This window comes from Gnatocerus cornutus, chromosome 7, assembly GCF_029298725.1.
Source record: "Gnatocerus cornutus isolate USDA-ARS CGAHR chromosome 7, icGnaCorn1.1, whole genome shotgun sequence".
NCBI classification, from domain to species: domain Eukaryota; kingdom Metazoa; phylum Arthropoda; class Insecta; order Coleoptera; family Tenebrionidae; genus Gnatocerus; species Gnatocerus cornutus.
Window position 1 is genome coordinate 17,655,302 of NC_142239.1, and position 27,140 is coordinate 17,682,441.

General features: G+C 34.5%; 1 protein-coding gene across 3 annotated transcripts; it reads left to right on the top strand.

Moving 5' to 3' along the window:
* The first annotated feature begins 1,765 nt into the window (after positions 1-1,765).
* On the top strand, positions 1,766-27,010 carry LOC148171913 (uncharacterized). 3 transcript variants are annotated; one of them, XM_088041548.1, is made up of 6 exons: positions 1,768-1,999; positions 3,721-4,150; positions 10,199-10,312; positions 17,310-17,471; positions 25,857-26,003; positions 26,160-27,010. In XM_088041548.1, exons 2-6 carry the CDS (start codon positions 3,748-3,750, stop codon positions 26,615-26,617), a joined length of 1,284 nt encoding a protein of 427 aa, XP_087897674.1. In that variant the 5' UTR covers positions 1,768-1,999; positions 3,721-3,747; the 3' UTR covers positions 26,618-27,010. The 3 variants fall into 3 exon arrangements, with proteins under 3 accessions (XP_087897675.1, XP_087897676.1, XP_087897674.1); XM_088041549.1 differs by lacking the exon at positions 10,199-10,312 and having other exon boundaries at positions 1,766-1,999; XM_088041550.1 differs by lacking the exon at positions 17,310-17,471 and having other exon boundaries at positions 1,767-1,999.
* Positions 27,011-27,140: the final 130 nt, after the last annotated feature.

Here is a 27,140-nt window from a genome sequence, read left to right on the forward strand (position 1 = left end):
CTCGTCTATTTCATATTTATGGCGACCATAACTCGATGTCTGCAGCCATTTAAAAAATAATTAGCGGTAAATCTGTGGTTTACAGTTTTATTATCTACACAACATTTTCTTTGCGGTCGATGCAAGTTCCACTTTACAACGACTTATCCAACGTTTAACCGAATTTTATGTCATTTCATCTTATGGAGGCGTTGACAATATTTATGCGAGTTGTAAAGTTTTTATTTTTAATGCGAGATGGTATGGAAGCTTGCGACAATGTTGTCCACACCTAAAGAGATAAGAAGTTTATCAGTTTGTTGCATTTTCATTTGTGCTAATTCAGTGGGGGCTTCGAGGAAATGTGACGCAGGAAATTTATTAAATTCATAAATTCATGACGAAGAGTTTTTCCAAGTGTGTCATTGCTGGAATTAATTCGAGTTTTGCTGGAGATTCTTCAGAAGATGAGGCAAAAAAATACGACGTGACTGCTAGTTTTTTGATTTCTTATTATTCTTCGTCCTTTCTATGTTATTCTTCCATGTATTTTTTTCTGGTTTTCTTTAGCATCTTTTATCTTGTTTTTCATTTTCATTATTGTCATTTCGTTTGGTTTTATTTTTATGTTAATTATGCCATCCTTTCTTATTTCTATTTATTTGGTTGGCTTTCATAAGATCCTCTTTTTGACTTGGTTTTATATTGTCTGATTCTTTTATTTAGATTCATGCTGCATCTTTTAAAATGCTTCTAAAATGCTTTATTATTGTCATTTTGCTTGGTTTTTTACATCCCAATTTTTACTCCTTCCTGGATTTTTAAAAATTTTCAAATAATCTCCAGACTTGATTCTCTCGATCCGTCGGAGGTTTCGAGTTCTTCAATTTCTTGATTTTTTGGAATAGATTTTGTTGATTCTTGATGATTCTTCAATTTGGACAGATTTTCTAGTTCTAGATTTCAATTTTTCCCGAGTTTTGCAGTCCTTTATTCCTTGTTTTGTTTCTTTTCGTTTTCTTCATTTCATTGTTTCTTTGCATTCTTCTAATTCCATCGATTTCAAGTTTTTTTTAACCACTTTATTTTTTGGATCCCTTTAATCTTCAGTATTTTTTCTTAATTTTGAATAAATAAGAAACACAAAAACTACTTTTTCACATATAAACCTGACCCAGACCAAGCTAGCAAGCGAAGGATTTAAACTATAAAAATAAAGTTCCAATATAATAAAAAAATAATTTTTAAATTTTTGAGAAGATAAAAAATCTTTTTTCAAATTCTTCAAAATTGTCAAAAAAATTAATATAGCGTTGATAACGCACTAGAAAGCGAAATAAAGAAAGATAAGAATGAGAAAAGCGTAAAAAATAAAGCGTATGAAGTGGAATTTTCAAAAATCTCGCAAGGAGAAGTTTAAGAAAGTAATTTTTTCAGCCCACCTCCCCGTTGCTTGGCACCCCTCCCCATCCGGATGCTGATATCTGTATATCCCGTCCCCGATAAGATCCGACATCAAAAATCAAGCAAACCACTATCAAGTCCACTAACAATCACCAAGTGGCATAAATAAATTACAATAAACACGGTATGATATCAATTTGCGGTGTAAAACCCCGCCTCCGACCGCCTCTTCCGGTCCAAAGAATCGCCCAAACGTCCCGGCAACAAGGCTTACAATCGCCTCCCACAGGATAAAAACAATAGCCAACCTTAAAGCCGCGTTCATATGAATCAAGCGTGCCGTGGAACCGGCCTACTGCGACGCAATCTACCTCTCGCTCTGATCAAACCATAATCAAGAGCTCTGTCTTCGTCGCTATGTTTGCCTGATCAAGTACGCTTTGAATGACTATAACGCGTTAGTCGTGGTCAAACAATCGACGGTGTGGTGTGCGCGCACCGGTGGTACTATAACTTCACGTGCTCGCGATTTTTAACGGGTGAAGTTTCGGACTTATGAGACTTTGAGGAAATTTCAGTGCGCGGACACGGTACTGGGATTTTGGATGGTTTTCACGTAAGTAGTTCAAAACACAAAAAAAAACAGAAAAAAGACAGTATAGTATACAGAGCGATTTCTTAATTACGCGCACGTCCCACTTACATATTTATAATTCCGTGTCTGAGGCATATTGATTCCACCTACTCTTCTTAAATATTTATCTAATTGGTTAATGAACTTGTGGTTTGTTTTCCCTGCAATGTTTTTTTGAAACACATGTTACCACTGTATCAATAAAAATATAAACACAGTGACACAATAAATTTTCAAAATTTGGAACAACACCCTGTATATCATCTCAGGTAGTATTTTGAAGGAATCCGGAAAGGATCTCGTCGGTTATTACAGGCATGTTTGATCGGACGATATTATTCCAAGAATAAACCGTTGATGGGATAATATTTTACAAAAACACAATACCATGAAAAGGCTTTCAATGGGGCTTTAATGACGTCCATTGTTAATAAATCACATCTCGTGTTATAATTTTAAGGTATGAAAAAAAGGAAAACATTTCTATGTAATTTGAAACACCATAAAAGCAATCTAGATTAATTTATTAGGAGGATCACGGATGAATTCAGATTAATTTAATAAAATGATTTAATTTAACTTTACCAACTACCTTTACAAGAACAAAGCACCGCTAGTCATAAACCGAGATGTAAACCAATTAAAGCAGAGAAGTGGTGTCCATTTGCGTCAACCTGACAAGTATGAAACTAGCAAAAAAACTTAGTTAATTTAATTACGAATTAGTGAGAAAATTAAAATTTGTTACACGAGGTAACTCGGTAATTACTTCCCTGAAGTGTGATGAGGACTGATAGAATTTTTATCAATTAATTTCACATGTTTTCATGTCGGTAATAATTGTTTTTCATTTTGAGGATAAACGTTGCGACGCCTACGTTTCATCATCAGAACATAATGGACGTAGTAAATGTTTCGTGAAATTGAGAGTGTGAAGATCGGAACAACAATTTATAGGACAATACTGAGTGTGGTATCAATTTTTACCTCCCACGGTACTCGAAACACACTGCAGGAGCGACTTTTTCCGGGGAATAGTTCGTTGGGTCAAATCTCAAATTGTCATAAAAGTTGGAATAGACAGTTTTTTTTTGCTCTCGAATTTTTTAATTGGCCAATGAAGAAAGTTGCAGCAAATCCAGAGCTCGTTTTTTTTGTTTTGTGCGTGGTTTGTTAGAAACAATATCCAATGAATTGATTGTTTTTTGTGCGTGAGTTAAATTAGCTTGAAGATTTATCCAATAAACAACAGTTTTGGGCATCTAGCCAATGAACGAAAAGCTATGATCGAATTGGTTATTTGACTGCGTTTTTTGTTCTAAAAACTACTGTGATAACGACAATTCCAGCCAATAGAATGAATTCTTTTTTGGGTTTTAATCACATTCTCCATTTTGATACGAAGAAAGGTCGATCGTTAAATTAAAATTCTAAAATTTGTCCCTTTTGGTCTAGAAGTTTGTAATTGGACACGATTAATAAACATGTCAAAAATAGTAGTCATGCCAAATTTCCTTAATCTAGCATTAAAATTTCCGGAATTGAATTTTTTTTTCAAAATTTTTGGTAAGAATTTCCAAAGCTCGCCTCTTTGTAATTGGACACGGATAATTTTTCAATATATCTTTAGACTTTTCTTAAGGTATTTATAAGAAAACTATAAGTGAACACTCTTCCTAAAATTTAAGTCTCTTTGTTTTCAGTACTCGCGCCTTCTCCGCCTAATCCCCATGCATCTCCCAGTCTCCCTAACAACTTGCAACGTTTCGGAAGAAGCGTGGCCCAAATCGACGATGTGCGAGCCATCTTCAGGGTACAACATCAGCAACCAAGACATTTGGTGGACCGAACATTTAATCCACGAATATCAAACTGAACATCCTGGAGAACTAGTCAGAACAGGAAGTCCTTACTTCTTATGTTCTGCTTTACCAACACATTGGCGTAGCAATAAGACTTTACCAGTGGCGTTCAAAGTTGTAGCATTAGGGGACATTGGGGACGGTACTCTTGTGACTGTACGGGCGGGAAATGATGAAAATTGTTGCGCCGAGTTGAGAAACTCCACTGCGGTGATGAAGAATCAAGTGGCGAAGTTTAATGATTTGAGGTTCGTGGGGAGGAGTGGACGGGGTAAGTTTCAAAGAATGAATTTAGAATGCTTGACCAGTGGCGGCGCCCGGAGCGGGTGTACCTGTTCGTGAGTCATTTTCTGGGAAAACTGCGCGGAACTTGTCATTTTTACTAAAGTGGTTCTTTCATACACTCATACTCAATCACCTTTATGAAGAAACGCTGCAGAATTTCCTAGATTCTCGGATTTTGCCTTAAAACGGAATTTGAAAAAGTCCCCTTCGAATTTCTCTAAAAATTCGTTTCTTTGAAATCTCAAAGTCGATTAAATAATAACAAAGGAAATGAAAAAACCAAACAAACCTTGCATAATTCGCACCAGATTAGGTAACGTGCCACTCACTCGCAACAACCAAAAAACCGTTTATCTCGTACCAACAAATAAAATCCGAAAAAGTTCCATTCATACGTGCAAAATTCTGCGCGAAAAAATGTTTGTTTGTTCAGTTGAGCAGACGTTCACGAAAAGACGTCAGTCATTGTATGACTTGTATTTTAAGACGCTCAACTCCTGGATTTGAACGTTAGACTTTTTTTCTTTATATACAAAATTTCATTTTTACCGTCACAGTTAACGTGCGAACAAAAAATGTCAAATATGATTCCAGTTGCGCTCCAAATTTCTTTTGAGGAGGAGCTTTTGTTGGCGTCTCCAGATGGAATCCGGCAGAGTCATTCAGATATTGAGAAGGTGATCCGTTACATATTCAAGACAAATAACGAGGCGAATAATAAAGAAAAAAAATTGTAATAATTACAACAAGCGTACGCATTGTCGTGGATAAATCAAACGGACTGAAAAATGGAAAGTGTGTTTCTTTGATTTCAGTGGACAAGTAGGAATTGTAACGGTGCGATTTTCCACTTGAATTGGCAGGATTTTAACTAAAATAATAGAAGAATGAATGTAAATCAAGGATTTTGTACAATTTCACCGTTTTTATGTAAGCACTAGCTCGCTGATTTTTCATCCGACCTCAATTTTATGGAAAACATAAATAGCGGCCAGTGGTATTGAGTACACATCCGAAACGCCAATAATAAAATATATGAAAATATTAATCGCATTTCCGATTTGCTGTTGGTTTATTTCAAATAGGCAATTACCTGAAATCTGTCAGCGTGACAAGTTTACAATTACACAAGAGCGGACAATTTACTCGTTTAAACGGTAAAATCGCAGTAAATGTCGCGAAACGAACCCTGGAATATAGTTTCAACTTCAACTGCCACGGATACCAAAAAAAAACAAAAAGAAAGTGATGGAAATTTGTCTTTTATTGCCCGCGAACTCATTGTTTTTGATGAGTTCCGCTTTGTTCGAGTATTGACTCAATTTACACATGTGCACATGAGTCCAGAATCCCCGTCGATTTATTAATACTGTAGTTGACTAGATGACTAGATCACCCCTAACAATTACCCCCGTGTCGGAATCAGCCCTGATATTCTCGTAACCAACAGTACCATGCATTTAGCCCAAACATGACGGCATTTCAGGAGAGATGTTTATCGAACAGATCACTAGATTTGATGAGTAATTATTCAGTCCAAAGATTGGGCAAAAAATGCGGTCGCGAAAAAATGTGGGGATTCTGCTCAAACTCATCAAACTCTGAGAAGGGTAAAATGAATTCTTAAATAAAATTTAGGAATGTAACTTCCTGGATTCTGAAAAATTCAGCTTTAGAATAAAAATTAAAAGAGTACCAGGACTAAAAAATTCAGAAATTTGAAGATCTATGATTAGATTAGTCGACAAATTGTAAATGAAATTCGTATTGGAGCGGTGGAAAATCATATCTGAAGAAGAATTGCCTTTTGATTCTAAATCCGCAGCCCGCTTTGCCCTGTCAGGTTCGGATTCTAAGATATTTGTAAAATACTTTTTTTAGCACCCCACGTTCACTTTTGTTTCTTTCAGTTTTGCTTAACAAATTACAAAATCATGAAACTTTATAATATGTCATTGGAAAATTAATTAAATAAGCTTTCCAACGAACTATAGAAGTCCCCGGGAAAGTTAGTTTTTGCCAAGATATTTGAGAAGAAAACTAATGAAAATTTCGAAAAACAAACGGTTTTTTGTAAAGAACTTTAAACTTTGTACTTTTATTATAATTTATTTTTTATTATAATATGTACCTCATTAATAAAGGTTGAGATATCTGATTTCTAATGCAAGTTATTCTCTTGCTATTTGGAAGTTACAAAGCAAAGAATATGCACCGTTTTTAAGAAAAAAATTAGGTATGTTTTGCTAACTTTTGAAGATTTTGTAAAAAATTTAATTTGAATACTCACAAATATGTAGTTTTTTGATCAATCTCGCATTTCTAAATGATTTCACTGATCAGAATGGAATATCATAGATAAAAAATATGCGGCAATTATTAAAAAGTTGCTGGCCGAGTTTTTTTTACAATTTAAACAAATTTAAAGACGTTTTCGTATAAATCTAGATATTTTTTCGCCCCAGATAAAATTGATGATATCTTCTAATCTGCTACCAGATTGTGCGGAAAAACAGTTCAAGTAAAGATGCAAAAATTATATTTTCAGTGACACCCACCTTCCCATTTTGTGTTTACTTTTCAACATATTTCCGAGTATTTGTAACAACAATTTGTAACAATTTCTTTCAATGATATCCACTCTTTAATTTTTTTAGTCTATAAACAAACCAAAAACTGACTTTATCATCAAGCAGTTTTCTAAAATCTATTATTCTGGTCTGCGTTAGCATTAAAGTCATTTCAAAACTCAATCTAAAACACTGTTTCTAGACCTTTTAAGTGAGCCGCACCTTTTTGAAACCTGAAAATTGGTCTCCGCACCCCATTAAAAAATGTGCTTCGTTTTTTCTGTTTAAAAAAAGGGTGACATTTTTCAGCACGACAGATAATATGAAATTAACGATGGAAACAATTGAAAAATCGACCAAAATTGAACGACCTGAAATTTTATTTCCCAGTAAAATAAAAAATCAAAATTGTTTAATAACTTCAACGACAGAATGCAACTATGGCAGACTAAAGAATTTTTTAACGACATAAATTTTAATTTCTCGACAGGCACAGCAGAACAACAAAATAAAACCAGCAAACGGCCGAACGTAGGAGATAGAAAAAAACTCAAAATCAGACAAACAAATTTTCAAAATATCTTGCACGACAATTGGAAAACATTAGTTTGCCGTTTAATAGATTGCACGACCGGTAATTTATTTACTTGTTGCGTGGTGAAGTTTGTTCGACGCCGATTTTAGCCATTCTGTCAAAGAAAACATTAACAGTCGTTGAAAACAATAATAAGTGTCGATCACATATTTTTTTGTCCCTAAAATTATTATTAATGTCTGACATTCACCTTTTTTTATCGGTCATATACTCTGTCGTTCAGTTATTTAAATTTGTCGTTGATTAACAACTAATCAGTCGGGGTTTTTCTATCGGGAAAATCTTTATATTTGTCGTGCCCTTAAAAAAATACATTTTAAAAGAAATTTAGTGTTTATTTAAAAAATTATACATTTTATATAACAAACAGCTTCTCCCGCACCCCCAGGGATTCGGGCGCCCCGGTTAAGAATCACTGATTTAGAAATTCGGATTTTTAAGCATTGGCATTGGATTTTTTTAGTGAAATCGACAAAAAATAAAACTTTTAATTTTTTGAAAAATATCTGTTTTTTTTTGTCCTGCAACTTCCAAACCATTTTTTATATTTTATCTCAAACGGTAGAAAATTTTGGTTTGTCCGAAAACAAAAATTTCTTAAATTTTAATTTCTTGCTCTAAAATTGTGTAGTTTGACATAATTGATAAGTAAGTCAAAAGTAGCAATAAAGCTTCCAAATTTTACTGTCTAACGCCTGCAATTGCCAAAATTACAGAATTTTATTTAAAACGGTAGAAAATTGTGGTTCGTCCGAAAATAAAAAAATTCTAAAATTTTAGTTTTTTGATCTGAAATTTTGTAGTTTAGTACAATTGAAAAGCAAGTCGAAAGTGGTAAGCTTGCGAATTTCTGTGAGTCAGCGCTAAAACTGCAAAGTTTTTGATCGATTTTTATTGATAAGCAAATCAAAAATAACAAAGATCTCAAATTTTACTATCTGACAGCTAAAACTATTAAAGAAAATCACTAGAAACTTCCCCAAGCGTTTTGTAAGTCATTGGAAAGTTTATTAAATTAGCTTTTAAAAACACTGTCGAGCGATCCCATAACTTTGCAAGATTTCAAAAAAAAGTGAAGAAAATAAAAAAATAATATGTCTCAAGAATATCCGTGAATACGTGACCTTATGGAGCAAAACGCACTTTCTCCCAAATTCCGAATTTAAGGAAGGATAGAATCGCAAAATTTGAATAGAAGACGACGGAAAATCTAAGACCATACAAAACCGGAAAACTGCGAATTTAAAATAGAGAAAACCACCGACCCAAAACGTCTTTTCCAGGAACTTTCCAAAAATGATTTCCTCACTCTCTCACCTTATCGCTCCTTCTGTATCCTTATCATTACAGAAACGAACATTATCGCAATTTGACGGTTGTGGTGACAAAGAAATATACACAGTACCTGGATGTGGTCATCTTATCTGTTCAAAAATACATTTTTCCACAAAATCCCTATTCGTAATTCCCACAAAGCATTTTGATTAACATAAAAATCAGAAAAATTAACGTATCTATTAATCAATTCCACCACATCCGTTAGTTACGACATACGTTTTTTTTTTGAATGAACAGTTGTTGACTGTAGAATTTCCCGAAGAATTATTGTCATTATTGTCTTGGCACGCGACTGTAGTTCGTGCTAAGAACATTTAATTGTCTTACAAAAGAAGCCACTTTACCATGTGGTCAGTGTATTTAAAAAAAAGTTCGTTTTGGCAATTTTTCGATCGTATTTCATCACGAGTTTTAAATCTTGTCGACGTGAGGTTTGAATTTAATTTCTTCAACTGACAAATTACAATAGCGTGTAGGAGTTAAAACAGTAATAAATTATTTTACTTTATTTGACACAATGCAGTTTTACGAGTCGTGAAATTAACGTATTTCGATCATTGCTTACATTTTAAGTGTTCGCTATGTGGACAATTACCGTGTTTATTTCCTTATAATTATTACAAAGTAGGTGGTCGAAGGAATTCAAAAGTGCGAAGAATTTTCGCACTGTCACATTGTAAAATTGCACTACTCTCAGTCCCAAAACAAGAACAAATTTCTACATTTTTTTACAAATGAGGAAAAGGTGCAAGTCATTTCAGTTTATGAGAAAATCAGTTCGAGAAAAAGTTTAATGTAAAGCTTGGAAAAAACTAATTTGGTTCGTTTGATTTCCGGCAGAAGCTCGATTTTGAATTTGTACTTCGTCAACACAATCGAGGTCGTTTTTTGACGCCGAAGGTCATAAATTTTTCAGGTGACTAATGTAATTAACTTTGAGTGACAGAAAAATGTAACCGTAAAACACGCCCGGCACGTAAAAACAGAACTCAGCCACCGTACGCGCCAGATTTGGCCCAACTTTTTACTCCTTGGTGTAATTTAAATCGTCTGAGCATTTTCCACGAAGAAACAAATCAATTTTGATTCGAATCGCTGAAATCCAGTTCGAGATTTTCTAGTGAGCTGCACATTTTACTGTTCAATCACTGTGACGCACGCTCGCTGCTCCGCATAATTTCATAGTTTTTGCCCCATCTCGTCGAAAAAATGATTATGAAAATTACAGTTCCGACCGCAGATAAAAAGTCAAGAAAGTTAATTTTGACATTTAATGCTAGTTTTGAATAGTCCCGGGGTTCATCCATCAAGTTACGTTTCTATTACACGTCGGGAAACCACAGAGACAAAAAAATCCTTCACACTTTGGTAAAAATGTCAACGAGTGTAACCGCACGGGCGAAATATTGGTTAAACGCTTGGGTTTTAGTGATTTTAAGCTCGTTTTGTTAACTTAATTAACTAAGCGTTTGTTTATTTTCATTGCGGTCACATCTATGGGGTGAGTCAGCTGAATTTTTCTTTTTTCCAGGGAAATCCTTTTCGATTACTATAACAGTGTCTACATCGCCGCCGCAAGTCGCGACGTACACGAAAGCGATTAAAGTCACAGTGGATGGACCCAGAGAACCAAGATCCAAAACAAGTAAGCCGATTTCTTTTTTTTTTTTTGGCATTTTATTAATTTATTCTTGTGAGAAATGATTAGATTTTTTTGGTCACCTTGTTAACTATTACTACCATTGTTGGTAGTCAATACCTGGAAATATTTTAAATGAATTCAGTGGACTTAAGATGGTTAAATTAGAGTCGACATTTTCTAAAGCAGTCACCTTGGATTTCACAGATTAAAAATTTTTAACCGTGGATAATTCTGATAGAAAAACAAATCAATAATTAATTAAAATTTCAATCAGAAAAAATTGTAATTTGTTATTTTTTAGCGGTAGTGAATGTTGGTTTGTGCTGTTTCATCAACTGTCCATGGCAGGGACGATTTTGATTAATTAAAATGGGTTTGGAAGGGAAAATTGTTCAAATGTACAATTACGCGATCCATTTATTCACCCAGTATAGATCAGGATCACCGGAATCCCCGGAACATTTCAATATGACCATCAAATCTGGATGCAAATGGTTCTAACGTGATCATGAAAAATGAAAATTTTAGTTATAAGTGGCTTGAATGTGATAATTATTTTTTTGCCGAAAGCCCTTAGAGTCAGATGTCTCAATTTGTTCTTTTTGACCACAACAAGTAAACTGACCATTCCACCTAAACAAAAACGGCAATTGGCCATCTGTCATTCCTTCAAACTCCATCAATCTCGTCAACCTCCCCTCTCGTCAATTTTAAGCTCATCATCCCTCCCCTAACGTGTTAATCAAGAGGACGCTGACTTTCCCGAAAAAAAAACCGAAGCGATCAAATAAAAAAAATTAATAACACGACCATGGAAACCGAAAACGGCCCGCTTCGATATATCACTCGGTAATAATTTGTAAAGTCGCTTGTAAATTGGATTTCAGGATTCGTGATCGCGGCCGTCTATGATTATGACGGATCAGAAGCGGGATTCTATTAGCCATCGAGCTTATTTACTCTATCATTACTGAGCGGTTTCGTGGGGCAATTTACTAACCCATCTAGTTGCTACTGGATGTATTTTAAAACTCGCGTTTGTTTCTCGCTAAAATCCGTTATGTGGTAATTACCAAGCGAAATCGACGCTTATTAAATATTTATTCGGAGTTGTTGCCATAATATTGAATGAAGAACCGCAAATGAAATTGATGTATTGTGGTCCGGTGTCAAAATGGAAATAATCATTTTTCGTAAAATATTCAAACGGATTAAAACAATAATTACACATCCGAATGCTAAGTGTACAGTCCTTGCATGGTTGTAATTTGTATGCACACAATACAGAAACCGCGCACATGTTCCTGTTATTAAACACATGCCATTTCGACAAAAAAATATTATGGTATTTTCAATAAATACACCCAATTTCGTGGAAAAATGTGACTTTTGTCTCGATTTTCAACCTTACTGAAACACGATATAGAGACAAGTGTTTTGCACCCCAAAGAAAAATTTATTCTTCAAATTGCTATAATTTTCGACACGCAAGAATGGGCCGTGTTTTGTCACGATCGTGGGGAAACTTCGTTCGTGTCAAAATAAACAAATATAGGGGGCTGTGGGGGCTTTTATTGGTGCCGATTCACGGCAAAATGGAGAATAGGAAAATGGCCAAAACCATTAGGAAAGCAATTTTCCTTAGAATTAAGTGAAAAAATAAATTAGAAAGCTTTACGTTTTACAAAATATGCGGTCTTTTTTTTTTGGAATAATTTCTTTCTTTTGATGCTTCAGGTTCAATTCTTCAAATTCCAATCTTGAATTCCTCTCTTTTCGTCATAATGCTTAATGCACTTTTTATCAGATTTTTTCTATTCGTCGTTTTTAGACTTTTTAGGTTTCTTAAATTTTATAAACTGTAAATTTAGAATTATTTGGATTGCTTAAGGTTGTAGATTAATCCAATTTGGTCCCACACATTTATTCAGCTGTCTTTAACGAAGTCTTGGTACGAAATTATAAAAAGTGGCTTCAATGTGATCATAAAAAAATTACTAAATCGCCGGGTCTCAATTTTCAGATCTAGAACTTCCAAAGTGCAGAACTCCTGAATTTTCCACTTTTATTCTTCCAAAATTTTTCCAGCTCTTTGAAATAGTCCTTGAGTTATCCTTTTAAGATTGGATAAAGGAAACCTAAAATTTGTTTTAGTTTCGCAGGACATTCTTCTGATTACAAATTTTATAGGTCTTCACTGCGATTATTAATAATAATTTAAATATGCAGAATATGTAAATAAAATCTTCACAAATAAAAATAAAGAAGAAAATAAAAAATTCGGGTCTCGTATTTAGAATTCCTGTGTTTTCAAGTTTTTTTTCTTTCCGAAATTTTCCAGTTCTTTGAAATAGTCCTTGAGTTATCCTTTTCAGATTAGGTAAAGGAAACCTAAAATTTGTTTTAGTTTCGCAGGACATTCTTCTGATTACAAATTTTATAGGTCTTCACTGTGATTATTAATAATAATTTAAATACAAAATATGTAAATAAAATCTTCACAAGTAAGAATAAAGAAGACAATAAAAAAATCCAGATCTCAATTCTTGTATTTAGAACTTCTGAAGTGGAATTCCTGAATTTTCAAGTTGTTTTTTTTCCGAAATTTTCCAGTTCTTTGAAATAGTCCTTGAGTTATCCTTTTCAGATTAGGTAAAGGAAACCTAAAATTTGTTTTAGTTTCGCAGGACATTCTCGTGATTACAAATTTTATAGATCTTCATTGTGATTAATTAATAATAATTTAAATACAAAATATGTAAATAAAATCTCCACAAGTAAGAATAAAGAAGATAATAAAAAAATCCGGATCTCAATTTCTGAATTTTCCAATTCATTTTCTTCCCGGATTTTTTAAGTTCTTCAAATTTGTCCTTGAATTATCCTTTTTAAGCTGGGTAAAGGAAACCTCAATATTTTTTTAGTTTTGCAGGAAGTTTCCTGATTATAAATTTTATAGATCTTCACTATGATTAATAATAATTTAAATATGCAGAATATGTAAATAAAATCTTCACAAATAAGAATAAAGCACAAAATAAAAAAATTCGGGTCTTAATTCTCGTATTTAGCACTTCTAAAGTGCAGAATTCCTGAATTTTCAAGTTTTTTTTCTTTCCGAAATTTTCCAGTTCTTTGAAATAGTCCTTGAGTTATCCTTTTCAGATTGGATAAAGGAAACCTAAAATTTGTTTTAGTTTCGCAGGACATTCTCGTGATTACAAGTTTTATAGATCTTCATTGTGATTAATTAATAATAATTTAAATACAAAATATGTAAATAAAATCTCCACAAGTAAGAATAAAGAAGATAATAAAAAAATCCGGATCTCAATTTCTGAATTTTCCAATTCATTTTCTTCCCGGATTTTTTAAGTTCTTCAAATTTGTCCTTGAATTATCCTTTTTAAGCTGGGTAAAGGAAACCTCAATATTTTTTTAGTTTTGCAGGAAGTTTCCTGATTATAAATTTTATAGATCTTCACTATGATTAATAATAATTTAAATATGCAGAATATGTAAATAAAATCTTCACAAATAAGAATAAAGCACAAAATAAAAAAATTCGGGTCTTAATTCTCGTATTTAGCACTTCTAAAGTGCAGAATTCCTGAATTTTCAAGTTTTTTTTCTTTCCGAAATTTTCCAGTTCTTTGAAATAGTCCTTGAGTTATCCTTTTCAGATTGGATAAAGGAAACCTAAAATTTGTTTTAGTTTCGCAGGACATTCTCGTGATTACAAATTTTATAGATCTTCATTGTGATTAATTAATAATAATTTAAATACAAAATATGTAAATAAAATCTTCACAAGTAAATAAAAAAAAAATAAAAAAATACGGGTCTCAATTCTTGTATTGAGAACTTCTGAAGTGCAGAATTCCTGAATTTTCCAGTTTTTTTTTTCGGAACTTTTCAATTCTTCAAATTAGTCCTTGAGTTATCCTTTTCAGATTGGGAAAGGAAACCTAAAATTTGTTTTAGTTTCGCAGGACATTCTTCTGATTACAAATTTTATAGATCTTCACTGCGATTATTATTAATAATTTAAATATGCAGAATATGTAAATAAAATCTTCACAAATAAGAATAAAGAAAATAAAAAATCTGGGTCTTAATTCTCGTATTTAGCACTTCTAAAGTGCAAAATTCCTGAATTTTCAAGTTTTTTTTTTCCCGAAATTTTCCAGTTCTTTGAAATAGTCCTTGAGTTATCCTTTTCAGATTGGGTAAAGGAAACCTAAGATTTGTTTTAGTTTCGCAGGACATTCTCGTGATTACAAATTTTAAAGATCTTCATTGTGATTAATTAATAATAATTTAAATACAAAATATGTAAATAAAACCTTCACAAGTAAGAATAAAGAAGATAATAAAAAAATCCGGATCTCAATTCTTGTATTTAGAACATCTGAAATGCAGAATTTCTGAATTTTCCAATTCTTTTTCTTCCCGGATTTTTTAAGTTCTTCAAATTTGTCCTTGAATTATCCTTTTTAGGCTGGGTAAAGGAAACTTCAATATTTTTTTAGTTTCGCAGGAAATTTCCAGATTATAAAGTTTACAGATCTTCACCATGATTAATATTAATTTAGATATGCAGAATATATGAAAATAAAATCTTCATAAATAAGAATAAAGAAGAAAATAAAGAAAAGTGATGTTATCACAGCAGGTCGAGAACACCTCAAATGACCTTCGTAGTATGTTGCTACCTGTACCGTGTGATACAAACATTTATAATTAACCTCTTACAGTACCTTACTACGTTTCATGAATTATGTTGTCTGTAACAAATCGTTGTTATGGGCAGTACGAATTACAATGAGCAAACTAATTCGAATTTTTATTCAATAGTTGATTAGCTTTTATGTACGACACAGTCCTTTAGTGCTCGTAGTGACTCGGGCAGCAAATGGGGTAATTACTTACAAAATAATGAGCTAGTAATTGCAGCAATAGCAGATTTGTAAATTGCTAATCTGACGCATTTGTCAGTGGATTGGTTCTGTATGCGTAGTGTGTCTCTGTAAATGTGTGAGTGTCCATCACTGCAACGTTGGTTTAATGAAATTTCAACCCTTTCACATCGGATTCCGATATTTTTAATTCAGCGGACGTAATGATGGCAATAATAAAAACCAAAACATCGAAATCTGTTTATGATAATTTGAATAAATCGAGATTTAGAGAATGAAAATTACACAATGTAATTATAATAAATGGCCGCATTAATAAATTCATTTAAAAGTGGAGGATAGTGGAAAATTTATGACACTATTACAAACAACGACAGTACATTATTTATGGATTACTGGAAACGGTTTTAATAAGTCACACTTTTACCGATTTTGTCTATGAAATTGCGTTTTGTTTATTGATTTGCAGGAAGTTTCTCAGCGTTCTTACCTTTATTTACTTAATCTTTTAGTCGTCAAAGAAATTCCAAACGCAACTTTATAGTATCAATATGTGAATTCTCCCCAATGTCAATTTATACGGAATTTAATTAAAAGCAATTCGCCCGAAAAGTAGCGAGTAAGATGCTGTGAGAACTTTAGTGTTTTTGCTGATAACTAGTGATTTCCTGTTGTGTTGATAACAAAACGTGAACTAAATGCGCGTGAGAGCAAACAATTAGGAGGTTTTCGATAGTGGTCTGGGGAATTTGGACATTATCAGTTGGACTGATCATTTCCATTGATAAGAAAAGCTTCAAAATTACAGAAGCTCTTGTGTCTGTCCACGAGGATTCTAAACTAAGTAGGAACCGTAAATACTAAAATTAGAAAATTGAGTTTCAAAACCGAAAAAAAATTAACCGACAAACCCTTGAACTTGGACATCTGAAAACCTCAAATTTCCTATAAAATAACAAACGAAGGCATTATCACAAAATAAAACTTGAAAAAAAGTGGTTGCAATGTGATCAGTGCGTTTCCGTCGCTTCCAATTTTAGTATCTTCTAGAATTATCATATTTCACACATTTTCAATTACACAACGACATTGTGGAATAAATTCTTGCGCTTCAAAATTGCCCCAGTTTCAAAAATCTGTCGAAAAACTGGTTTGAATGTGATCAGCGCTTGACTATTTCCAGTCATTGTGAAATATTTTAAGTTGTCTTAAATCAGGCAAGTAAGAAGGCTGGTCATACATCTTCGTCTTCTCAAAAGTTCTTCCGTAAAGATCTAACCAAACAAGGAAGTTCCAGTTTTCTGAGAATAGTACCTCCAAGAAACACTGATATAAAAGTTCGATTCAACTCTTAAAACAGGAAAACACGTTGGTATCGACAGAAATTTGAATCACATTTCTCTTAATCGCCTTCTTTTGCTTTATCTTCATTTCCTTTTGACGTCATTTCCCTATAGACATCCTTTTTTGGTATGGTACTGTCTTGCTCTTGGTACAACTCCAGCCATAACTTCTGAGAACTTTCTTATTATGATCAGAAAAGTACCAATAAGACTGAAGGTAGTGGCGAATTTTGGTACCATCCAGAAAATTTCGAAACCTCTTGGAGATTCGATTTGGTTTCCAGAAATAGTCTGTAAACTTTCACAAGAGTGTGTGTTTTAGCTGAATCATATATCAACCTTGAAGTGTGAAAGCAAAGTTGTATTTTCCCGTTGATTCCCATTTAGACAAGCAAAAGAAAGAGATGATTCAGCCAAACGAGTGTTTTTCCTTCCAACTCTTTGGCTCCCTTGAACAGAAAGGGCAAATTCCGACGTGTTGCAACATCCAGCGTTCAAGCGCTAGGTGTCGTGGTGTGGGTTAATTAGGACAAATCATTAACAGATGTCGGGTCATCAGTGGACGCAAAATTCTACAAATAATTTAGTATTAATGGTGGCGGAAATGGTGTAGGCCGGAAATGATTGCATAGCAGACCTGATGGCTTCCTGTATGCACCAGCGTGCGGATTATTCTGCATTGTCCACCCTGTCCCTTCCCCCAAATGCGTATTTACGCTAATTTTTCGCCCTTTTCAGCCGGACAACATACTAGTTATCGAGCTATAGGTCTCCAGAGGCCCTTCCTCGATGGACCTTTTTCTCCGCATCTTCGGGAGTTTGAATCTTACAAAAAAAGAGGAGGACCTTCTTCGCAGAGCAGCGACGGATCACAGAACTCTTACAAACAGGATTCGCAAGGTAAGACAAAAAAGTGGGATTGAGATGTCTTCGTTTAGAACGAAGAATTTACGGTTATTTTTGTCATAAATCGATTTGCTGGGAGTGGAACCGCTTCCGTTTAGTGTTTTCAATTGTTTGAAAAACTCGGAGCTTTTGTAGGCTTTGCAATTATTCGGATGAATATTTGTGAGGAGTTCGCTGAAGACGCCAACAATAGATTTAGAGAACAATCACTTTTTTCTAATCATGGTCCTTCGAGCCGGATAGAAAAAACTCCCGTTTCCACAAACGTAATCAATTCTCGAAACAAAGTTGCTTAATGGAAATTTATTAAAATGCCATGGTCAGCGGGGTTAAAAATACTCTCTTGACGTAAAAAGGGGGATTCCCGGAGATCCCCATGACTAAACACTCCTTCCCTTGTGAAAGGGCCTTTATTAATTGCATTCTGTTAAGTTTAGCAAAATCGCAGGCTGCTGTGACCACAGTCTCCAAGGGTGTGCTAGTGACACCTCCGTAATTGGTCCGTAACGTAGATATTTTGACATTGACAACCTCCTCTCTCCAACGCTCTCTTGATCTTTGTTATTAATGTGTCAACGCTTCTTAATTAATCTAACTTGGCCGGCTCCGATAATACAAAGAACGTTTCGAGAAAAATCACCGAAGATGCGTAGGGAAATCGGTTGGTAACATAAAAAACAACAAGCGCAATGCTTCATGGATTCTCTCAAACTTTCGATTTTCATGCTTTGTAAATCTTTAAGAAATCGACAAACTGTGTAATCAACTCGAATGATTGTAATATTTACAGTTTTCATTTTTTTTTGTTTATTTAGCGTAATTGTGTCAATTTTATAACCTCCCACGATTCCACGACTGATTTCAATAATTAGAACGTAAAGTTTTTATCGCTTCTGGGAATGGGTTCAGATGTTTTATTAACAGGTGGAAATTCTAAAGAACGTGCGTCATTTGGAGTTCCTCTGAGCGGGGAGGGGATTCTAAAAAAGTATTTAGATGATTATAAAGGATAATTTAGTCAAAGCAACTGTTTGTTTTGCATATTTTACTCTCAATGGAGCTATCGCATGTTGGTATAAAGTCAACATATAAAAATGAAGTGCAAGAATGTAAATATTAAGCGAAGATCACGGCTAATTCCATGGGAAATTTCTTAGTTTTTTCTAATATTTTTTAAATCTAAAATCATCTCTCGGACTTCTTTTTTAATTAGGATTTGTAGTTTTAGAGGTTTTAGATTCTTGGATTCTGAAATCATCATCTTTCTACCTGTCGTAGTTCCGGAGATATGGAGCACCGAAAATTTCGGAGAAAAATCGATTTAAATTATAAATTAAAAAAAGTGAAATTATAGGTAGTATAAGAACGTATCCTGCGAAAAAACGATGGCAAAAATTATTTAGTACTCTGGTCAACAAATTTTGGACTAAACTTGTACTGAACCAGTGGAAAGTCATTTCTAAAGTAGGATTCCCTCTGGATTTTAAATCTGAAACCAGGTCAGAACTCAGAAAAAGTAAAATAAGTTTTTTTTTATATCCTGCGTTCGCTTTTTTTTTTTAATTTTGCTTAACAACTTACAAAATCACGCAACTCTATAATAAATATATCATCATAAAGAAAGGCAATTAAATAAGCTTCCCAACAAACTATAGAAGTCGCTGGGAGAGTAATAATTTTTGAAGTATGTATGTATGTATATAAAAACTTGAACAAAATTCTTCAACATCTTAACATCAATAATTCTAAATATCGAAAAAAAAACAATCAACTATTACATAAAAGTAATTATTTTGTGGTAAAAACAATATTTTACTTTCATTTCTTTTTTGTCTCAAAATTTTCTCTCCCACTTGATTTTTCAGTTTTCTTTCTTATGATTCTTATTTACATAAGACTCAGGAAAATAAATTATTACTGACGAGGCACTTCCTGCCAAGTATTTCAAGGCTTCGAGTCAGGTAAGAACTTTTTACTGAGGAATCATGTATTAGATTTTTTGACCATTAAAATATGATAAAACACTATATTAAAATCCGAATCCAAATTTATCAAACGTGCGGCAAAGCCGCGAGTTTTATACTGGATGAGTGCCTATATGGTCTTATGAACAAGGTTTTTATACTATTTTTCCTAATTTGTTCTTGTGACAAAGTTATTTTCGCTATTTCCGTATTCGTTTTCAGTGCTATAATATCCTATTTCGATACGGAATGCTATAATAGCTTTGTTTCCATAGTAACTTGCAAAATTCAATATCAAAATTTGGATTTTTATGTCATTGTATTTCAATCGTTTCTAAGATTAGAGAAAAAATAGGTTACAATCAATAATTATTGTTTTTCCAACGTTTGTGTCCAATGTTTTTTGCGAAGAAAAAATACAGAGGAGGTTCTTCTCACCAGCCAAGAAGCGACAGTAGCAGCCGTCGCAAATCTACTCCCACAAAAAACAAAAATGAGGGACAATTTGGCTTACGAAATTTTCAAAGATTGGTTTAAAATCAAGAAAGTTATTAGCATATCTGAAGACGTTCTTCTAGTTTACTCCTCGAGTATTGCTGAGGGTTAAAAAAAATCATTTATACAGGGTGATGAAAAATTGGCGCCCATGCTACCTATCATGTTGCAGCTAATTCTTTCCTGAGCCCAAAAATAAAAACCAAAACGAAATTTGTGCTTTTTTAACTAATAAATTTCTTTTATAAACGATCAAACTCTGTTAAGATAAACTTTTTATAACAATTTCATTGTTAGACGTTTCACATTTTTTACAGTTAATGAAATTATGTATCAAAAAAGTGCTTTAAACCAAGTTTCTTAAACTTTTAAAAGTAGATGTAGAAAAAACCCTGATGTAGAAAATTCATTTAATTAATAAACTCGCGCCTGCTAAACTGATAGTGAAAAAAAAATGGGAAAAATAGCTATGGAATTAAGGAACACGGTGTAATTGTTGAAGGTTGTGCTTTGTCTGGAATATCAATGTTCATAATGCGACTATTAATATTAATATTAAATAAAATTTTAAATAAATTGTGTAAATGTAAATTAAATAAAAATGAAAATTGACAAAATCTTCAGGGAAATGTAACTTTAATGTGCCGTTTTAGAAGCGAAAATAGCACAATGATAATTTTCATTTACATCCAAATTTCGAGTTTTCTTACATGGAAGCAAAAAAATAAAGTATCTAGTAGGTCCTTAATTTGTGTGCAATCCTGTTATGCACGGATATAATCCGCACCCGGATAGTCGAGGTTTTACTGTATTAAAATGATGGTGGTCAGTTGGTAGTGGTAAACTTCCCTTTTAGTCCCTTTTAGTCTAACCCTATGTCACAAATTTCAGATTGCAGAAGTCTGAAACTTATCCTCGAAAAATAGAGACAAAAGTTGTTTAATTATTTTTCCCAGTATTGTACCACGCACCGTTTTGTTTTCCATTACATAACATAATCGGATTTCCCCGCGTCTTTACAGTACTCATTTACTTTATGTCTCTTTTGAATTTCCATGCATTGTTTGACCGTCTACAATATCTTGAGAAGGCACCAAACCTTGAACATCATCTACATACAATATGCACTTAAAAGGAGCAACGACACATTTTCATATTCAATAATGAACATGTTGTCAACATGGTAGCGACCACATTACGACAAAAACAACAAAACAACTTTCAAGTCTTTCACTAAACGTTAAATGAAAATCTAATGTACTTTTATCTTGACAAATCCTCCACATTATTATTGTTGGCGCATTAAGAAACAATGAGTGATTCATTGAGTGGCATCGTCCATGTGCTTGGCAGACGTCAAAGCTATTTAAATATTCATTTATTGTGTGATTCACGAAATAAATAATAAGCGTAGGCGTTTTACTCACTAGAACCGAAAAAAACGAGACGGCATGTGCTTGATTCGATTAATTAATCTCATCGTATGATTCACATTCGCGCCAATTTCGGGCGGAAGTGACATCAAATTGATTTTTTCTGGTGAAACCCGTTATCTAGCAGTCACACGTTCTGTTGAAAATTATAGATATCTCAATCTCGTCTCGAATTAGCGTATTTCTAAGAAAGCGTGACGAGAAGAATTGGTAAATTTTAATAGTGCGTGCAAATGTCGACAAAAACTTACCGAAATATCAGAAAAAGGAATGAAAATTTCCGCCAAGAGAGAGCCCTGTGAAAGGGGCTCCGGTTACGTAAGGTACTTAGCAAAGTATTAATTATAAACAGCACAATGGTCTAAACGAGGCGAAGCCTTGTCGATAACCATAGAGCGAGTTTTGTGGTTTATTGGCCTGGAGGAAGGTCGACGATTAAAAGCAATTGATGAATGAAGTTGCGGTCTCTCTTCACAAAAACCGAAAGAAATCCAAGTTTTTCGAGAAAAGCGAAGAACCGTTTTAGATGAGAATCTCCGATCCCATCGGAGCCGGAAATGATTAGTGATCACATTGAAACCCTTAAAATCGGCAATCCCATAAATTACCCCGATTAGCTTCTGCGTGTGTGGCACGGATCCTCGGACACCCATAACAGGTATTAAACCTACCAACTAATTAGTCATCTGTTCCACAAATATCAAGGCAGTGTCGCAATCCTACATTACCGACCCACCCAAAAAATTCACACTATAATTTCGGATCGGCCTAATGTCCTTTTCGGAGAATCCCGGTGCCGCGAAATTGTTTAGTATTTCGTCCTTGACACATGACTGTCTATAAGAGAAAAAACAAAGCGATGTGACCAGCATGTTGCATTGTCTCAAAGAGAATATTCGGCGAAAATAAGATCGAAGACATGAAGAGTAATTTTTCTTTGATATCAAATTCCGTCATGTCTCATTCATAATTTATGCAAATTTCTAGATCGATATGTTTCTTCTTTCTGCATTTATATCGGTATGAATTTTTCAGAGGCGATTCGATTTATAAAAATTGTGGTTTGGACTAGTAAACTGATTGGGAGGCAGTCAAGCAGCAAATATATCTTACATTACACAGTAACGGATAGTAGACTACGGATTGAATTTCGGTTGCAGCCTTTACACATCAGCGACTCGTCAAATAAGATGTGATTCAAAAATTAGCTACAATTACGATAAACACGGCCTACTATCGCGGAAAATATGCAAGGTAACGCGAACGACACTTATAGCCCACATTCAGTATTAAAATTCAACAGAAAATAACCAAAACTTAAAGACCTGCCACCCAAAATATACAATTTCCAATACGTAAATTAATTCGATGAGGGAATAATTCATTTTTCTCCGATTTTAGATCTAGCTTGACCTTCCTAACGACCCGCCTCTGCTCCTTCTACATGCCGTGGTTCTCTGAACACCTGATGGTGCATTTCATGGTACTCACGACTAGAAATTTCCTCCCAAGCGAGCACATTATCAATAAAAAATCTCGCATATGCTCGAAAAAATGACGCGATTTTCCCATGGCTTATGAGAACGTCGCTCCTTTTTTTCTTCCTGAAAACAAGAGATTCCATCCGAGTCCATACCTGTAATTACGAAAACAAAAAGTTGACAAAAAGCGACTTGTATTACGTTACGCATGAACACTCTGTATTTTTAGTTCGGGTCAGTATTTCATTGTGAATGGAAGAGCGAAACTTGGAGATGACTGGACAACTTTTAATAGGATTAGAATAATAAGCTTTGGAATCGAATGTAAGATGCTTAATGTTGAATTTTTCTTTTCGGGATGTTAGATAGGACGCGTGCGGGGCGATATGATCGATTGGAGCCCAAAACCGCGTGTTTTGGTCTGTTTTCCTCTAGTAGCAGGAATGCATGCGAATTTCGCAACTTCCGCGCCTTCCTGCCTCGCCTTTGCTTCTTATCTAATTTCAAACCTCGAAAAAAACACAGGCACGTATTGTCCAGCAATCATCCTTTAGATTTATGAATGGGAACATACCCAAGACCATTTCCAATGTAATATTCAACAGGTTGATGGGCCTCAATTTACGTCTGATTATGATGTGGAAGCAGTTCAGAAAACAATATTCAGCCAACCTATCATTATGCGTAATGTGCCAAGCCAGGATATCACAAATTACAATATACAGCATGATCGAAACACAATGTAAACAACAACACTCGGTATAACAGTTTCAATTCGCAATATTAAGTCGGGTTCATAAGCGTGAGTGCAACTTCACTTGCATATTTATTTGGACAACTTCCTTTTCAGTCGCTCGAGCTTTAAGGCTTCGGGATTGGGTTTCGAAATCGTTGCACTTCTTAAAATTCTCATGAAATTTAAGCTGGAACGAGCAAAAAGTAACGAGCATTGTCGGTGATGAGATTTAATCGGTAATTGGAGTGAATTTTCCTTGTTGATAGAGCGCTTGCAGTTCTAGCTCAAGGCTCAAGTGAAAGTGGCAGGTGTTGATGCTGGTTTTTAGCTGGAAATTAATCGGAAATGAGGCGGCAAAAGTTAGAATTTTCACTCCGAAGCCCAAAATTTACAGCTGGATTGAGAGAACCTAGGATCTGGAATTGAATTTATGCCCCCCAAACTAAGTAGCTTGAAAATTGGACACTTGCACCATCCGGAAATTGAGGGCCAAAAATTTGAGAAATAGAACCTGAAAATTCCAAACCTAGGAGCAGGAAATTTGTAATCTATAGCAGGATTTGTTTAAAACCTAATTACCTAGTTTTCTCTCGTCATCAGAATCAATTTGAACGCCGTCAATCTGTTCCATCAAAAGTTACATAAAACAGAATTTTGAGAATTCCACGTTCAATTTTACAGCTTTTTTATGGAACGTACCGTTGTCGACCTGTACGAAAGAATATTTATATTTCTTTTTCAGTACTTATTGTTATTCTCGTCTTGACAATAGAAAAATACACAAAGCCTCAACTCGTTTATTATGCAATAATGCAATTTTTCCGAGACTAATTCCGATCATAATTTCAGCTACGCAACATTCAAAGCGATTAGTAATAAAATTAGTGCTTTCAATTGAAAACCACAAAAAATCTAAAATGCCAATCTCAGTGCAATATTATAGATAAATGTACGCACGTTATGTCGAAATAAATGAAGGAAATGTTAACTTCGTTCCGCAGTGATTATTGTTATTAGCGCGATGTGTTTATTTGTTCATGTCAAATTAGGAGTTCGTTGCTCCTTTTTGTCAAACCAATTATCCAAATTTTATTTGCAAGACTGTTTTAAAAATCGTTTTGGCTGAGACAGGAAAGTAACCAAACACTAACAGCGTTAAAGTTACTACGGCTTCACGTTTGTTCCGTACCTGTTCAGAATGCACCCATCACTTCAAAAATTAATCACACCCATCATACGTGCCCAGCAACATGCGTCGGGAAATCCGACAATGACACTGACCAAAACTTTCGACGTCTTGCATATTCTATGAGAGGTATCCAGAATCGGCACATCAAAGCCGAAAATCTCCAAAAAGCGGAAGCACAATTTCGCTAAAAACTCCAAACCTATCATTAGCGTGATTCTGTAAAAAGGCCGACGTTAATCGTAGACAGGACCGGGCGCGCAAATTTGGGGCCCGGCTGGGAGGCAGCTTCTCAGAAATCAATAACCGATCGCGAAAGAAATGTTTTTCCCTCTTCGGTTCTGGAAACGTTGCAATTGGACGGTTTTTCCCTCATTATCACCGCTTTTCCTGGTATTTTTGTTTCGTTGTCTCCGCAAGATATTTACATTTATTCAAGGCCGACAGACGCTAGAATTAGAAAACTAGAATCTAATAATAATCTTTTTACTTGCACCATACCGGACCCGCGAATTTCATAAGGAAGTCAGCGGCGCCCAAAAGTCGGGGCAAATTGAGAGAAAAATTGGGCTCCCATGAGATTAATTCTAGTAACTCCGTTTGTTCTGTAGAAAAACTAAAGCCTAGCCCACACCACGTACCTCTCAAAACAACTGTAACGGAATCATAATAAAAATACTTCCACGTTCGCGATTTCTCTGATCTTGATGAACAGTTTTCCCAATCTACATTTCGCGGAATTCTGATTCAAAATTGAACGTAATTCCAGTGGCGTAGGCCATATGCCGTCTAGCGCAACCTTTCATTACTTCAGTAGCTGTAGGACATGTCACACTTTGCGACAATGTGGGGCAACGACTCATCAAAACTTTTTTCTTGGATATGAATTATTAGTTTATGAACTACATAATAACAATAGTAGACACATTAATTTGCATACAATAAGCCATAATGGTCAAGAATACTAATGAGGTGGTAAATCCGCGTAGCAATTTGGTGTTAGTGTCTCTTTTATTTTCTTTTATTGGGTTATTGTGTCTTTTTTTGGTGGTCCCGTTGGTTGTTAAAAAAGTGTTTTTTTCAGATGGTTCGTTGCATTCTAATGGGCCGCCACCACATTGTCCTACCACAACGTGGGGCGATTATTCGTACACCCCGTATACTCCACAAGGTGGTTACTACGACCAGCAACAAGACTCAGCGCACAGTACCTCTCTCCATTTACCCACAGGTGAGTTCTTTGACTTTTCTTATATAAGCAAAGGATGTGATAAAGGGTCCCTTTATGGTACCATTAGAGATCAATACCCTTCATTATCATATCCTCCAAAATCGGAACCTGATTAGCATACATTCAAAGATTATTGACCCTCCAACTTTTTCGCAGTTATCACCGATCACAACGAATTCATCAATACTTCGTTGACATCCCCTACGCCCATGCTTAACAGTGCCAAATCGGAAATCGACCCTATGGTCTGTCCCAGCACGCGATACACAGACAGTACTTACTACCCTAATAATTGGAGTACCAACACAACGTACCCCAATAATTACAATTATTATAACACGCCGAACAATAATCAGCAGTACACCAGTACCATGGTACTGTATCCCCCGCTGTACTCGACAGTGAACCAAAATCAGATCCACTTCCACCTTCATGGTAGTACCGAAAAAATCGACCAGTATTTAACCCCTGATGCGAGTTTAAACCCAACAAGAGCCGCAGAAATAGCACAAACCGTGACGTCCGACGCTGCGCAAACCCATAAAGCTCTTGATGGTACTGAAAGAACTCAAGAACCCAATACTGATCCCTCGAGCGTGTGGAGGCCGTACTGATAATATCAAAGTTTTTCAGATAATTTATTCCATTTTGTACAATAAAGTATTGTATTATAAAAAAGTATTAGTACTATTCTAAGAAAGATACAGTAATAACGTTATTATTTTTCTACTCGCTTTACTAGATTTAGAGATTGTTTTACCAAATAATTTTATTATAATTTGACAATGTGTTAGGTAAGATTTGACAGTTCATGTTCGCAATAATGATTTCATGTGACCTTTCTCAGCTCTTGTCAATTATAAAATAAGTGTCAACTACTCAATGTCAAATACATATCAAAATCTATGTGATTTTAAAGTAATGAGAGGGCTCGTTTCAGCCCAAATTGCAAGTTATTTATATTGTATTATTGATAGCTTAATCAAATAAATGATTAATGAGTGTTACTTTTATTGTGTCCTTCCCCTAACTGCCAACTATACAATCAAAAATTTAGAATTCCCAAGTTTACAATTCAAAAAACTAAAAACTAATCTGGCGTTCGCGTTGCGTAATTTCTACAATTCTGTCTTTAAG

Excerpts from the sequence above, each read along its gene's own strand:
- LOC148171913 (XM_088041548.1), top strand. The coding sequence starts at position 3,748 with ATGCATCTCCCAGTCTCCCTAACAACTTGCAACGTTTCGGAAGAAGCG. Across the intron at positions 10,313-17,309 it reads AGAACCAAGATCCAAAACAA|CCGGACAACATACTAGTTAT; the intron begins GTAAGCCGATTT and ends CGCCCTTTTCAG. Across the intron at positions 17,472-25,856 it reads TTACAAACAGGATTCGCAAG|ATGGTTCGTTGCATTCTAAT; the intron begins GTAAGACAAAAA and ends TGTTTTTTTCAG.